The sequence below is a fragment of the Pogona vitticeps genome, chromosome 6 (genome assembly GCF_051106095.1).
Source record: "Pogona vitticeps strain Pit_001003342236 chromosome 6, PviZW2.1, whole genome shotgun sequence".
In the NCBI taxonomy this organism is placed as follows: Eukaryota; Metazoa; Chordata; class Lepidosauria; order Squamata; family Agamidae; genus Pogona; species Pogona vitticeps.
In genome coordinates, this window is record NC_135788.1 from 1,495,776 (window position 1) to 1,510,957 (window position 15,182).

Sequence of the window (15,182 nt, forward strand, 5' to 3'; positions counted from 1 at the left end):
TTGGTTGTGGCACCAAGGCTGGGACGCTCCCCAGAGAGGCCCAACTGACCTCCACCTCTGGGCTGTCCTTGGCAAGTCAACAAGGTCACAGGCTTTTTGAGAGACGCTGCCTTAAGGGGAATCGGAAATCCAAACAGTTGCTCTCTCTGCTTTAAAATTCCTGGCCCATGATTGAGGAGATTTAAATTCATCCCCTGATGATCGGGAAGCCCCTTGAAAAAGAGAGGAAAGGAGGGTTCCTGCATCTTTAACACTGGTGTAGAAGAGGAAATTTCTCCAGCTGCATCGGGTGTAACAAGGGGCACCCCATGCTTGCCTTCAACATATGACCTTTAAAGGGGCAGGGGCCATTGCATCTGGCCCCCTTACCCCAGAGAGTGAGTCACCTTGCTCAGGTGCCGTTGCTTTTGTTACTGAAGGATCTGGAATACCTGGGGTCCAGGAGACCCATGCTGCATAAGTCGTCTGCGCATGGAGACTCAGGACAGGGAGCCCTACTTAAGCAAAGAGGATTTGTCTCCCAGACAGGACCCCTCAGACTGGAGCCTTAACTCAGAGAGACCATGAGGTGGCCGAGCGGTATCTGGACCCTTCTTGTGTGCATCTGACCGTTGTCTTTGGCTGTAGATCTGCTGGCCACAGCACCGTCTTCTTGAGCATCCCTCAAGGGCTATCAAGAAAGGACAAGATCCAGAAAAGGGTTACTTCTCCGAATATCCCTCGAGCCGTTTTCTGGGGAACATCAACACTCACCGGCTGGAGTCTCCATCTCAGCTTTGAACACGACAAAACCTCTGGTCCTCTAGGTGTCAGCTAGCGTTTTGTGTCCAGTTCTGGACACCACACTTCAAGGAAGAGGCCAACAAGGCTATGGTTTGTCCTTTTACAGTGACCATCTTTCATCAGAAGGCCCAGCACTGAAGGTGGTGAAGTGAGGAAATCGGGGTCCCTATTATCGACCTCCTTCAGTCCAGGATTGCTCGAAAACAGCCCCAAATATTCTTCCATTCTTCTCTGGCTTTCTCCTCACCGTTTGTCTTCTTTGGACAGGCAAAGCATCCGACAGTCCACGAAACCTTATGCTTAATAACACTTGTTTGTCTTTATGACGCTAGGGGAGTCTCCCTTCCGGCAACAGCCACGCGTGGCTGTTTCACTGGAGGCCAGACCGTGAGGATGGCGTCTCTGGCCAATATTGGCGCACTAAAGCCAGAGCCACCAGCTAAGACCTTTTGCCCTCGGTCCACTTCCCATCGTCAGAGATGGGACTCTTTTGCCCTGGTGGCTGGGGGATTCTGGGAGTTGTAGTCCAAGCCAAAACATTTACTGTCGCATATTTTAACTTACGACCCACAGTTTTGTGCAACAGGGATTTGCAATCTTTTTGGGGCCCCGAGAGGCATCCGTAGAAGGGGGAAGCATACAGATGCTCAGGATCTCAGAGGGCAAAAGCAGGTGACCCATACAGGACAGCTACCGATGGTCCCAAATTCTGCACCCTGGCTCTTCAGCTAGAATCGCAACACCTTGGCTACCCGCCTCCCACAGGAAGCCATTTTTTGGTCCCCAGGATGCACCCCAAATGTGATGGATTCTTGTCCCAAGCACCCCCTAACTATCTCTAGTACAGCACATCTGGAAGGCGCCCCTGATGCAGAAGCCTGATGTATAAAATATTTAGCAGAACCTGCCAAGCTATCTTTAAAAAGTAATTTGCTCCTGTTGGTTGTTTCTGTGCTAGAAAGGTAACCTGTTGTCATTATTTGTCAGAATATTAAAACTACAGCTTCTTACCTCCTCATTATTCTTTCTCTGTTACTTCCTCTTGGCTTTTAGAAAAAAAATACTTAAGATTGCTAAAAGAATCACGTAAGCTTGGAAGATGCATGTCTGAGTGTTCCTAGGAATAATGTATTCACGAAGGCTTTCACAGCCGGGATCTAATGGTTGTTGTGGGTTTTTCGGGCTCCTCTTTGGCCGTGTTCTGAAGGTTGTTCTTCCTAATGTTTCGCCAGTCTCTGTGGCCATGGGCATCTTCAGAGGACAGCACTCCTTAAACACTTCTTGAAAGTTGGAACAAAGGTAATTACACAAGTCACTCACACCAGTAGAGTAACATCAGCCCTACTCACTACTTTCCTTTTGAAACGTAACTCCATTACACCTTCATTACTCTCCCCACCAAAGTAACTATTCACAGGTAACTTGGGATCTAAGCTCTGGTGTTTCACGGGCAGTCCAGCCATATAGGGTGTGCTGTTTCAAAGCTCGGGGAAGCTTCCGTCTTTTGGGGGGAGGCTGAAGAAGACACGGGGTTGCTGTTCAAAGCACCTGCTACACTGGAGGCTGAACGACCCCCCCCACTCCCCCTGAGTCTAGGCACGTGACAATCCCAAAGTCGGTTTTCATTCATCATCGCAGGATGAGCCGGGATGAAAAGTTCACTGGGTGAAACGCCTCCTCCTTAATTCCACGTAATGCCTCCAGTGGCAGTTCTCTTCTGATCCGAGGCTTCCACCGTGCACTGGATACGACACTTATTTTTGGAAATTTACAGGCCAGTCTGTTGGCGCGCCTGCACTCAGCTGGCACAGCAACCGTCTTCACTGGGAAATGAGCCTTGCAATTTTTTTTCCCAGCTTGTGTAGGCAATTCAGAATGGTTTCGTAGTGTTGGGATTAACCGTGTCTATTTATTTATCGGGAATTTATTTTTCTAGTTCTAGCAGGCCTTCCTTTCAGTGAGGTCAAACGGGCTTAGATGGCTTTCATTCATTCCATTTTAACCCCACCCAACCCCGTAAGTCACCCACTGACCTTTCCATCTGTTTTAGGATTTGAACTCAGGAGTTTAATCTGCTCCTCTAGCCACAGTGCCCTCCTGGTCTTTAAACAGGTACAAGACACATCTGAACAGACCCTACGGGAAGATAGGAAGAGATGCAGTTTTAAATTTCTGGTTAAATTGTTCTAGCTGTGCAGGAGAAATGTGGGGATTCACAGAGATCAGTCCTCTCCTTTTCTCATTAACTGGCAGACTATTCTAAGGCCTGTCAGAAATGTGATGAAGAAATTGGCACATATCATCATATGTGGTGGGAATGTAAATGGACTCAGAAATTTTGGAAACTGTTTTTTAAGGAAATATGTGACATAACTGGAAAAGATACCGAATTCAATTCTAAAATTGCTTTGTTGTCAATTTTTGATAAGATCAAACTTGATTATTGTTCAAAGGAATTGATTTCTTATCTTATGACAAGTGCTAGAATATTAATAGCTAGATTCTGGAAAGATAAAAAAGATATTAAATTAGACGATTGGTATAATGAAGTATGGGACATTGCATTAAATGATAAATTTACTACTGAACTTAAGATGAAAAGAGTGGAAATAAATGCATATAGTTTTTTATGCTATTTGGGGTAGATTTATTGAATTTGTATTAGTGAAAGGAAAGGGGAAAGCCTCTAAACAACAATCAATACAATTTTAGAAAAGAGGTACATATTAAAAGTATTGCTCCAAAGGGCCCCGTGGTTTAGATTATATTAGTAAGTATTTTGTATTCATGTATTTGTATTTGTTTTGGAAATTTAAAAAAATTAAAAAATTAACTGGCACTTACACTCTGAGGCATTAGTCGGAGAAACAGTAAAAAATTTAATTCTTTAAAACTTAACAGATCAAACAGCAAACTGACAAACATGTCTGCTTTCAGCAACAGACCTCAACAGCCTCAAGAGAGGGAAAAAGACACTGAGCAGAGAGGTGGGGCTTTCTTTGAATTCAGAGGCAGGGAAGGAATGATTGGTTAGTGCTGGGGAGATTGACAGTCACCCCAGCCCAGAAAAGTCCCTGTCAACCAAACCTGCCAAAGGGAGCATGCAAGGTTGCAAAAATGGCAACAGGAAGTTGTCTTAGACCGAGTTAATCCGTTGATCCATCTTAGTTCCCTGCTGCCAACACAGCCTAGCAGAATTCCAAGCTAGCGTCTCTCCCAGCACTCCTGGCAGACTTTGCTGAGAATAGGGCGACCTTCTGCATGCAAAGAATGGGGTCTAGCACACACCTGGGAAAACGTACTCCTTTTTTTGAAATGCAATAGTTAAGGCTAGCTCTATGGAAAACCGTGGAATTTTGACCAAGTCACGGCCAACTTGTTCCTCTGGTTTCAGCTGAACTTCAGAACCTAGGAAAATCAGGGTTTTTTTGAACCCAGACTTCCTAGCAAAGATGGTCATCAGCCCTTGTGGCTGGGGGATTCTGGTAGATAAAAGTAAAAAAAAAAAAAGGGAATGTCTACAATCGCAATTAAAAGGCCAGAGTGGCTGTGTGACAGTCAAAGGTGGAGACCTGTCTCTTTCTGGCCAGCATGAGGTCCCGAAACAGCCTGGGATCCTTAGCTGTTCAGTCAACATCCTTCAAGGTGCAAATCAAAATGCCAACGGCAGAAGGAGGTGATTGCATCAAGTCTTTGTTTTTGGCGTTTGGTGGCCATTCCTGGGACTCAGGATTATGGAATTTGGAGGAAGGTGGCCCAGAGATTGATTTTGGATCTTATTCCCAGGGCCAAATAATTAAATATAGAGCAAAGCGTGCGCTCTCGGCATATTTCAGCGTCTTCCGCCTGAGCAGAAATGAAAGAAATCTCTACTTTGAATGGAGATAAGAAAATCCAGATTGACACTAAACGGGTTCATGAAACCTCAAAGCAGACAATTAAGGAGGAAGGAGTGAAATATTAGAGGGCCTTCATAAAATACAATTCCTTCTTTTTGCAAATCATTAAAAAATTATTTGGGTTTTTTTTAAAAAAATCTTTAGGGTCACAGAGTTAGGACTGTCAGCCCAACAACTCCCATCAGGCACAATATCACCTTGAAGTCACTTCCATCTCCTTACTTCTGAGCAAATGTGCCAAGGATGGTGTTGGGTGTAAATTCCACCAGGATGAGGGCACTTATTTTCAGTTAGGTTGGCATAGCAGGAGGAGACAATATGATGTTATTTTGGACTACCTCTCCCATAATCCTTTAGCACTGGCCCTAATAGTTGGGAATGAGGAGACTTGTAGACTGACACGCCTGGAGGCCACCGGGCTGCCTACCTCTGGTGTACACGACGGATTTAAATGCTCTATTTGCACAGTGACTGTTTATTAGTTACCAAGGCCAACATATTGTGTTTTTTCCCCATCTCATCCTGCTGGCAGAGAACGGTCAGCCAAGACCGATGGGCACTGGGAGGATTTCTGGCCGGGAAGAAGGAAAGGCTCAGCTCCTGGGTCGAGCCATGAAAAGGGCATCAGACACACACACCCCAAATCTCTTGCCCACCCCTAAAGCCATGGAAAAGAACGTCTCACCCCTCTAAGCTGCTAAGAGAAACTTGGCACGGAACGCACCTCACTCTGATCCCTGGTAATCTTGGCGGGATTTCCTGCAAAATCACGGGCCAGAGGGTCACACCATCAGACCCGGATGCAAGAACGCCCGAGATGCAGGCATGCGTAACAAAAACACCGTGCCTTTATGGCAACTCCTAGCCTAAACCATTTATTGCAAAATCAGCTTTTACAAATGACAATCCACTCCCTCGGACACACAGAAAACAATATTTAAGCTCCAGGATTATATATACCATATAAATGGTGGGGTGGGGTGGGGTGAGGAAACCCAGTGAAAAGGGGTGTAGACACCTCTTCCAAACCGATGCTCACAGACCCAGTCTAGCCATTGGAAGAGCGAGCAGCTAATGTAAACCGTCTGGCGGCTGATACAGAACGGTTAGGCTTTTGCCTTTGAAGTGTTGAAGCAAAGGACTTCAGTAAAAGGCGGATTCTGCTGAGGCCAGGGTTTTGCCAGAGAGAGCAATTGTTTGGCTAATACCATGTTTCCCCAAAAATAACACAGGGTCTTATATTCATGTTTGGTCCAAAAAACGCATTAAGGGCTTATTTTCAGCGGATTTTTTTAATGTACAACCATCAACATTGATGGTGTAGGGAACAAATATTGGGAGTAAAGACCCAATATTTATTTATTTATTTGAAAGCTGGATCTGGGATATCCCCTGCGATCGTACATCTCTTTCTTTTTGATTTAAGCTGCAAATCATGCAGCAGATGGGAGAGCGCAGGAGGGGGTGATGGAGTTTCCCAAAAGTTATGTATTCCTGTGTTTCCTTCCAGCTGGAATGCAAAATATTTAATGGAGAACCTGGTCTTTCGTGAGCAATGAGGACTCCTTAGCTTTACAAAAGACCTGTTTCTGGTCAAAACAAACAGAGGTAGAACTGATTTGCTGAGGTGGATCAATACAACTGTCGGAATTTTTGCACTCTCCTCTAGGGAGGGTCAGGATCAGCTCCCACACTTCAAAATGCAGCACGGCATAAACCACGGCCTTTGAAAAGCATGGGCGCTCCGGATGGATCTTGTGCATGATGCCAGCTGTCCATCTTCCTCCCAGTCCCTCTTCAGGAAATGCACCGTTTCCGTGAACTCATAAGCAATCCCTGTCTGTGGCCTATGGGACTAAATGACTGTCGTTACTCTTGTGGAGGAGGAAGAATTACCACCACATGTTTTTTCTCCTGCCACGTTTGCTTCCTACCTACTCCTTGCAACCACAGCTCAAAAAAGAAAAAGCATGCTTTCAGTCTTTGCACACACACACACGCACACCGGAGTGTGTGAGTTTCTGCCTGCTTCAATGCATTTTACACTAAACCAAGCTCTTCTTGTAGATTTCTCTTACTTGATGCTTGTTGGATACTTCTACGAAACCCACATACAGACGTTTTTCTCTCCCCAAGAACTAAAAGCCCTGAACCTTGGAAAATGGGATGGGTGGGGTGGGTTTGGGTGAGCGACACAGCCTTGCTAAGCATTGCACTGACGCTTTTCTCCTGCAAAAGCCGAAAAGAACCAGACTCTCAGGAGCTGAGTCCTCGAAAGAGAAGCTGAGATGGACGACGGTCGGGGAGTTCCATTCTCGTTCATACCCTCCGAAAGCAGTCTGTGCACCTGGAGACCCTCCGGATGGACCTTGTCCTTTTCAGAACATTGGCTGGCCGCCGCCGCCCCCCACCTAGTTGCCGGGAATCTACCAACCTAGGGAATGCCCCCTTCTGAAGGCAGGCCAGCTCTCCAGCTACAGCTGGCCATTGCCTGGACCTGAGGTCCCCGACACTGTGGCTGCCGTTGGGTCCGCGGACCCCTCCTGCGGGTGGCCAGCCAGGTCCCTCATGATGGGTTCAAAGGTGTGGTTCTGCCACCCTGTTCATGAGCAATCTCCAAGATGGCTACCACAGGTGGCCTTTTGCCAGCACAAAATGGCGCCCATGTTCTCCGAAGCAGCCAAGGTGTCTGCTACTCCCTTCTCCTTCTCTCCCTGCATTCCTCCTTCTGTGCCAAGAAGCAGCTTCTGAATAATGAATGCAAAGCACTCTCTGAGCGGAGAGATTTCGTCTCTCTTGGCCAAGCTCTCAGGCAAAGCTGCCGGGCCCTCAAGCCAAGAGCAGCCAACACACACACACACACATACACACACACAAACACACACCCAAAAAAAAGTCAGGACCAGAGGCAGCGATGGAGGAGAGCGCTAGTGCTTCAGGGATGCTCAAAGCCTCCGTGCTGAGCCTTCTGCTTCCAGAATCAATGAGAATGCCCTTAGGAATCAGAATATATACCCATAGGGCTCGATTGGGACTCATAGTTCTGCAGACTCCCTGGAAAAGACGCTGATGTTGGGAAAGTGTGAGGGCAAGAGGAGAAGGGGACGACAGAGGATGAGTTGGTTGGACAGGGTCACCAAAGCCACCAGCATGAATTTGACCCAACTCTGGGAGGCAGTGGAAGACAGGAGGGCCTGGTGTGCCCTGGTCCATGGGGTCACGAAGAGTCGGACACGACTTAACAACTAAACAACAATAAGGAAAGGGTTAGGTTTTGGATAAATGCTCTTAGCATCCCACTGCCAGTATTCCTGGCTGCGAAATTCTGTGATGTGTCATTAAAGATACCCCAAACACCTGCCATAGAATCCTGGAGTTGGAAGGGGTCTCTAAGGCCATCCAGTCCACCCCCCTGCTCCAGGCAGGAATCCAAATCAGAGCAGGTCTGACAGAAGGTGGTCCAATTTTCTCTTGAAGGCCTCCAGTGTTGGAGCACTCACCATCTCCCCGTGAGGTCAAGGTTTCCATTATCGTACTGCTCTAGCAGTTGAGACATTTCTCCTGACATTCAGTCAAAATCTGGCTTCCTGTCACTTGAGCCCACTGTTCCGTGGCCTGTCCTGTTATTACGTGTCCTATCTCATCTGCACGGATACTTTGATTATACTAGCGCTTCCCCTGAGATGCCACAGAATGTGGCCTCTGGTTAATCCTGGGTCTCGATTCTTTGCATCGTAACACTTGCTTCGCCGCTGTCATCGATGCCCAGACCGTTAGCCGCTCCCAACCAACTGCAGGCTCTCTTTGGGCACTGATTTGCAGCGAAATCCTGGTCGGTTTCATCTCTCCTCAGTCCCTGGGTAGCTAGAGCTGGACCGCAAGGAGAACTGCTCTCGCGGACAGACCTTCCGTTTCTGGATCTGCCTTGACATCTCCATCTGCGGGGGTGTGTGTGTGTGTCTCAGTTGAAACGGCTGCTTCACACGGCAGATCACTTACATCGTCTGGGCCACAAGGCAGCAAAGACACTGAGGCCAACTGGCTGAGCCGGCATCAGATGTTCACAAACATTTCAGCTGCTCAGGGAACAAAGCTGCTAATTTTTGGTGAGGAAAAGAAACACTGTCAGTTTGCCTGGGACTGAAAATCCACACAAGCCTTTGAGCCAGAACTTGCTTTGCGAGATAGGGTAGAGATACAGACGATGCTTGGAAATAACGAAAGGTAAGTAACACAGTGACCTCCCCAAGTTACTTTCGGGTAAAGTAATGGGCAGTTGCAAACCCACAGTAAAACGGAATGTAATAAGTAGCTGGCACCCAGTGTTGCGGTTAAAAGGATGGAATATGACTCTGGAGACCAGAGTTCGAATCATACTTCGGTCATGAACGCGCACTGCGGGGAAGCTGGTGGAACTGGCAAAGCCACACTCCTTAAATATCTCACTTATGTTAAAAGCCCTGCTAGTGTTACTATAAGTTGACTGCAAACAACACCACAAAACAAGTACTTACCAAATTACTTTTTGGCGTGATAAGCATAATTTTCTAGTTATTCTCAAAAGTTACTTCAAAAGCATTGTGGAGGTAATTTTAGAGGAAATTTTCAAGTTTTATGCCACATTTTTTATCAATCCTAAGTAGCAAGATGTGCATCTACTGTAGTTACTATCTTTTCTTCTTGTAAATATTGGCAAGGCGCAATATCAGAGTCGGCTGATAGATGGAACCGGAGAGCCCCTTTCCGTGTTTCTCTGAGCGGCTCCTAACCTGGGACCATGTAATGGACGGCCAATGGATCATGAAACCAGTTCCTTTTTAAAAAGTAAGGTTCCACACTTTGGGTTGAAGACAGGAGATGGACTGACTAGGAGGAAAGGTGAGAGAAAGACAGATGAAGAGGCAGTCAGGGCATGGAGCCAAGAGGAAGATGATGAGAGACGAGAGACGCTCAAGTAACTTTGTGGTGCAAAAGGTCTAAAGGAGCTTTTATCGGCTCGGATGAGAACTAGAGAAGCGGATCATTGGATCGAGTATCTGAAGGAGTTCGGCCAAAGAGGCTGCAGTACAGGAAGGAGCACTCAGTAAACCATGAGGAATAGAGACAGACGTGAGAAGGGAGAGCCAAGGCAGTGTGGTCTAATAGTTAAATGACTGACCTAGGACTCTGGGGCGGGAGGGGGGGGGGAATAGATTTGTTTGAAATGTGGTGCTGAAGGAGGGCTTTGCTGGTACTGTACATCCTGGACTGCCAGGAAGACCAGCAAGTGAGTCCTAGAACAAATCAAGCCAGAACCCTCTCTGGAGGGGAAAAGTGTCGAAAAGGGACCGGTCCTCTTTTGGCCACACAGAAGGCAGGATGCTCTGAAGAAGTCGAGAATGCTGGGAAAGGTGGAAAGGCAGCAGGAAAAGAGGAAGACCCCAAGATGAGACGGGGCCGGACGGGCCTCCAGTGGGAGGGAGTTCCAGAGTCTTAAAGGAGCAGCCACCGAGAAGACCCTCCTCTCCCGTGTCCCCGCCAGACGTGCCTATGAAGGCGGTGGGACCGAGAGAAAGGCCTCTCCGGAAGATCCTAACATTTGAGCAGGCTCATCGTGGGAGACACGCTTCTCGAGGCACCCTGGGCCCGAGCCATTGAGGGCTTTCGGGGTGAGAACCGGCACGTTGCAGAGTTCCCGGAAATGAATCAGCCGCCAGCCAAGCTGCCGTAACAGGGGTTTGGGGGGTTGGTGTGATCCCTGTAACCAGCCCCCGTCAGCAATCTGGCTGCTGTGTTTCGGACCCTCTACAACTCCCAGAAACCTTTGCCACCACTTCTGCTGGACAGGATTTCTGGGAGTTGAAGTCCAAGAACATCTGGAGGCCCAAGGTTGGGGACCACTGCTCTAAAGGGTTGAAACGCTTTCCAAAGGAAGCCCCACCCAGAGCGGGTTCAAGTCGTCCGGCCGGCGCGCAAGGCATGTGTCACGTTGGCCAGGTCAGAGTCCATGCACAAATCCACGCTCTTCTAGCGAGGCGGCTGGTGGAGCCCTGGGAGATGCCGTCAGAGAGCACAGACAGCCACAGATGCTGGAGGACACCTTCTGATCCCCTCGGGCTGGAAGGATAATCCCCTGACCCAAATGTGCTGACTCAGGGGCTTCTCTGATCGGGATCACTGGCAAGCCAGTCCTGACCGTCTCTCCTTCCCCCCCCCTCCCAGCCCCCTAAGAGGATCAGCCTCCGATCTCACAGGTTTCCAATTCCATCTCTAGATTAGCCGGCTACCGCTCTCCCTCCCTCCCGCCACTAGACTAGTTTTTCCAGGCCCACAAATATCCCTTTGCGCTTCCCGGCAGTCCCTAACCCCCTCTGGTCCAACCCGATATGGAGGCTCCGGTCCACCACAGCCCCCCACAAAGGAAAGGTTCCCAAGTTCTGAGTCCCGCTCAGCATGAGGTTTCCAAGGCGGGCGAGCAAAGATCCTTCTGGAAAGCCCACCAGGAAGCTGTGGTTCGTGCTGCTGTTTATCCCCAGCACTTTGCATCCAGAGGCAGCGTGCTCCTGGTGGTGGAGGTTCCATTTGGCTGGGATGAGCTGGGCCAGTGACCCTGACGAACCTCGTTTTCTTTCCTCCAGGCTTAATAATCGCACATGAACATGCCCGCTGCCTCCTCCCTGATTCTGCCATCAACTTGCCTGCTGTGATGACAGGGTTTTGAGGGTGGGCCAAGAGACATCCTGCATTCCCTAAGCATCCGAGCTGGGGGGGGTAACGGGGCGGAGAGGAACTGCAGGGTATCTCTGCCCAAAGAGATGCATCGCTTCTGGGTTCATGCGGTTCTTCTCGGGGTCCCCCTGCCTTTCCCCTTGGCCTGCCCGGCCTCGTCAGGAGTCCGCCGCATCTCGTTCCTGCACTGATTAATGCCCACGATTCTGATCCTGCTTGGTCCGTCCCAAAGTGCTTTGCAACCTGCACGATCGCTTGCGCTCACCCCCGTCTTGTGAGGGAGGCCAGTTTGTCCCCAAACATATTGAAGCTGGAAGACTGGAACCACGACTGAGGCAGGACCAGAACCCAGAGTGAAAGCACAGCGTTCCTTTTACTCTCACCAAGGGCACGTGGTACCTTTCTCAGACGCCTACCAGCAGGACAGCGGGAGCTTTCAGCCAGACTGCCACGTGGATAGTCCCTTTTCCCATAAAGGCCACACCCTTTCCCGGTCTGTTCTCAAGACCACATCCACCTAATCCAAACCATTTTTTTGCTTTCATTCCCCTTTCATACAGTCCTAGAAGGGTGAAGTCAGAAGGGGCCTCTGAGGCCATCCAGTCCAACCCCCTGCGCAAGGCAGGAATACAAATCAACGGAGATCCGCCCAGTGGTTGTCTGAATGTCTCTTGAACGCCTCCAACGTTGGAGCGCTCACTGTCTCCCCTTGAGCTCATGGGTTCCCTTGTCATACTACTCTAACAGTCGGGAAGTTTTTCCTGGTCTTCAACCGAAATCTGGCTTCCTGTTGCTTGAGCCCATGGTGGCATGTCCTGCACTGTGGGATGATTAGGAAGAAGATCCTGCCCCTCCTCTGTAGAACAGCGCTGATTAAATGTTCTCCCTGCCCCTTCTTGTCCTCCTCTGTAGGACAGCTCCTTTAAAGCCACTGATGACCCTATGTCCCCAAAAAGGATCTTTCCCCGACCTCTGGGCAATCCTATGCAGATTTACCTGGAAGGAAACCCCACAGAATTGAGCAAGGCTGGACTTGCAATTGAACCTTCTTTATCGATCAGACTCCAATCCTGCACAGAGCTTGTTCTAGAAACAGGTCCGTTTGAATAAAATGAGGGCTTTTTGCTGAGTAAGGTTGCATAGGATCAAATGGTGAAATGCCTTGGGGTTTGTCTGTTTGTTTGTTTTCCCTCTTTTTTTCTCATGGCCTCCCTTTATTTATATGGATTTACTGAGAATGATACCATTGCAGCCTTATGGTGAGGTTTCAGGGCTGGATTCATCCATACGCAGCACAAAAGCCCCCCCCCCCTCCACTACTTCTGTCTGCTAATCGTACACCCACAGAATCAAACCGGGAATCCCAAGCACCACGAGGATGCTTCTTGAAAGACATCATCCTCTTGGATGTTTCCGACAGCTCTTTCCTCTCTCGTCCCCTCGAGAGGGTGTGGCTGAACTCCCGGCCGCTTCTGCCCATTACCCCAGAGGATGTCTGGGGTGGTGGGTGGCGCGGGATCAAGCCAGCCGTCACTCACTCTTACCCATGAAAACATCTTGGCATTTAAACCGAGCCGGGCGCCGGGGCAAAACAGCTTTGGAAGGAGGATGCTGGGCCGAAGGGTCCCTTCCGGTTTGGGGGAAGCCAGAGATTTTTGGAGAGACGGCGATAAGGATCATGCAACAAACCGGGGCCCCCCCCCAGGGTAAAGGAAAAGCCAAACCGGACCCAGAAACCGAGAGCACCATTTCTTACCACCGATACGCCACAACGCCTGCACAAGAACAACGACACGGACACTACGATCTCGGTGTGTGGTTTTGAGAGGTGTAACCCCCCCCCATTTCACAATTTTGGAGAAAGGAGAGGGTGTTCAGCGGCTGGCTGGCTGGCTGGATATGTGGGGGGTGCAAAATAGCCAGTGGCCCCTAAAATAAAAGGTGGCCTTCCCCCTAAACATCATGGGGGGCCCGTCAGGGCGGTTGGAGAGTCACACCCCCTTCCCTTCCAGCAAGGGTCCCGCAGGGAACCCCCCACTGGGGCAGTCTTAAGGCCAGCAGCCTTATCTTAGGGGGGGGGAATTCTGTCTGCGGAGAGAATCCGGGAAGCCACACACACCCCCTCTCCAGAAAAGGCCCACTTGGGGGGGGGGGACACATTCTGTGGGGCACTCTGGGATCCCGGCGGGGGGGCGAGTCGCTGCCCAGGAAGGAGGTCACCCGCTCTGGAGTGCCCAGAGCCTCTCTCTCGTGGCCCAGCCGGGCAGTGATGCCCAATGAGCGGAGCAGCGTGGCGGGGGGGGGGACGGGGGACGACGACACCCGGGGAGCCAGGAGGGCGGCCCTGTGGCGTCTCTCCCGGCCTCCGGGCTGACCTTGGGCCGCCCCGATGCGCACCGGCTCCGGTCCGGTCCCGCCCCCCCCCCGAGGCCAAGCGGCCCCTTCTCTGAGCTACCCCCCCCCCCCGAGGCCCGATCCCTGCAGGAAAGGGCCCCTCCTTGGCGGGGCGGCATCTCCCTCCCCCTCCCCTTCTCCATCCCGCAAGGCGTTACCCCGGAGCAACTTCGGCGGAACCTTGGAGAGCCCCTTCGCGGGCGGGGGGGGGGCGGCTGTCATTTGGGGGGAGGGGCTTTACAAGTGTTTCCTCCCGAGCCTCCCAGTCTCTCCCCCCCCCCGGAGGACCCTCCGGGCATCCCCTCCCGCCGTCCACCTCCCCCCCCCCCCGCTTGGGGGGACTGCTCCCTTCCTCCCCCCTCCCCGGGCGCCCCTCCCCCTTCCCCTTCGCCCCACCCCATCTCCTTTGGGGGGCCCGATCCGCCAGGGAGCCCCCTCCAGGGCCAACGGGGAGGGAAGGTCCCCGGCGCCTCCTCGGCCACTCACCTGCCTCAGGTGCCCTCCGGACGCCTGGGTCCTTCGGCGGCGGCGGCGGCGACGCCTCGGGGGCTTTGAGGGCATCGCCGGGCATGGTGGGGCATCCGCGGGGGGGGGGCTGGAGGAAGAGGAAGGCGGTGTCTTCTCTGCCCTTCCCCGGGGAGGGGTGCGGGTGCCCGGGGCGGGGGCTGCGCAGTCCTCGGGCTGAGCGCAGCGGCTCCTCTCGTCCTCCTGCAGCCCCGGCTCCGGAGGAGGAGGAAGAAGAGGAGGAGGAGGAGGAGGAGGAGGAGGAGGCGAGGGCAGGAGTCTGCGCCGTGCAGGGCAGCCTCGCCACTTTGGGGGGGGGAGAGAGAGAGAGGTGGATGGGGGGGAGGGAGGCAGGGAGGCTGGACCAGGCGGCGCCGCCCCCTCCTCCCCCTGATGCTGCTGATGCTGATGCTGCGACCAGCCTGCCGAAGCGCGCTGTCATCGCGGATGATGTCAGCAGCAGTAGCAGCAGCAGCAGCAGCAACCCAGGCCTCTCCTCCCCTCCCCTCCCGCTACGAAAAAGAAAGCGGTGGGGGGGGGTTGGAGGGCGTTGTGTATGTGTGTGTATGTGTGTGTGTGTGTGAGCGCGCGCGCCAGGCACTGCAGAGAGAGAGAGAGAAAGAGCGAGAGAGAGAGCGCAGGCTGGCCGGGGAAGAGCGCGGGGAGGGGTGGGGGGGACCGTTGCATCAGCCTCCCGCCAGACACAAGCACACACACACCCGGATTCTGGAGAAGGAGAGGCAGGACTGGGGGGGAGGGCCGGGGGGGCGCGGTTTGCAAAGATTGTCCAGGGGTGTTTGGGGAAGGGGGGGGAGCTGAGCTGAGCGTCGGGCAGGTGCCGGGCAGAGGGGGGGCCCGCCTCGGAGCGCGCAGGTAGAGCATCCTCGTTAACAT

The 15,182-nt window shown here is 51.7% G+C and overlaps 1 protein-coding gene across 1 annotated transcript in view; it reads right to left on the bottom strand.

Annotated features, from left to right (window-relative positions):
* LOC110082570 (uncharacterized) overlaps positions 1 to 14,531 on the bottom strand; it is a 38,848-nt gene extending 24,317 nt beyond the window's left edge. Inside the window, exon 1 of the mRNA XM_073002719.2 lies at positions 14,271 to 14,531. Coding sequence (XP_072858820.2) covers positions 14,271 to 14,355 — 85 coding nt within the window. The 5' untranslated portion in view covers positions 14,356 to 14,531. The remainder of the gene's footprint in view (positions 1 to 14,270) is intronic.
* Positions 14,532 to 15,182: the final 651 nt, after the last annotated feature.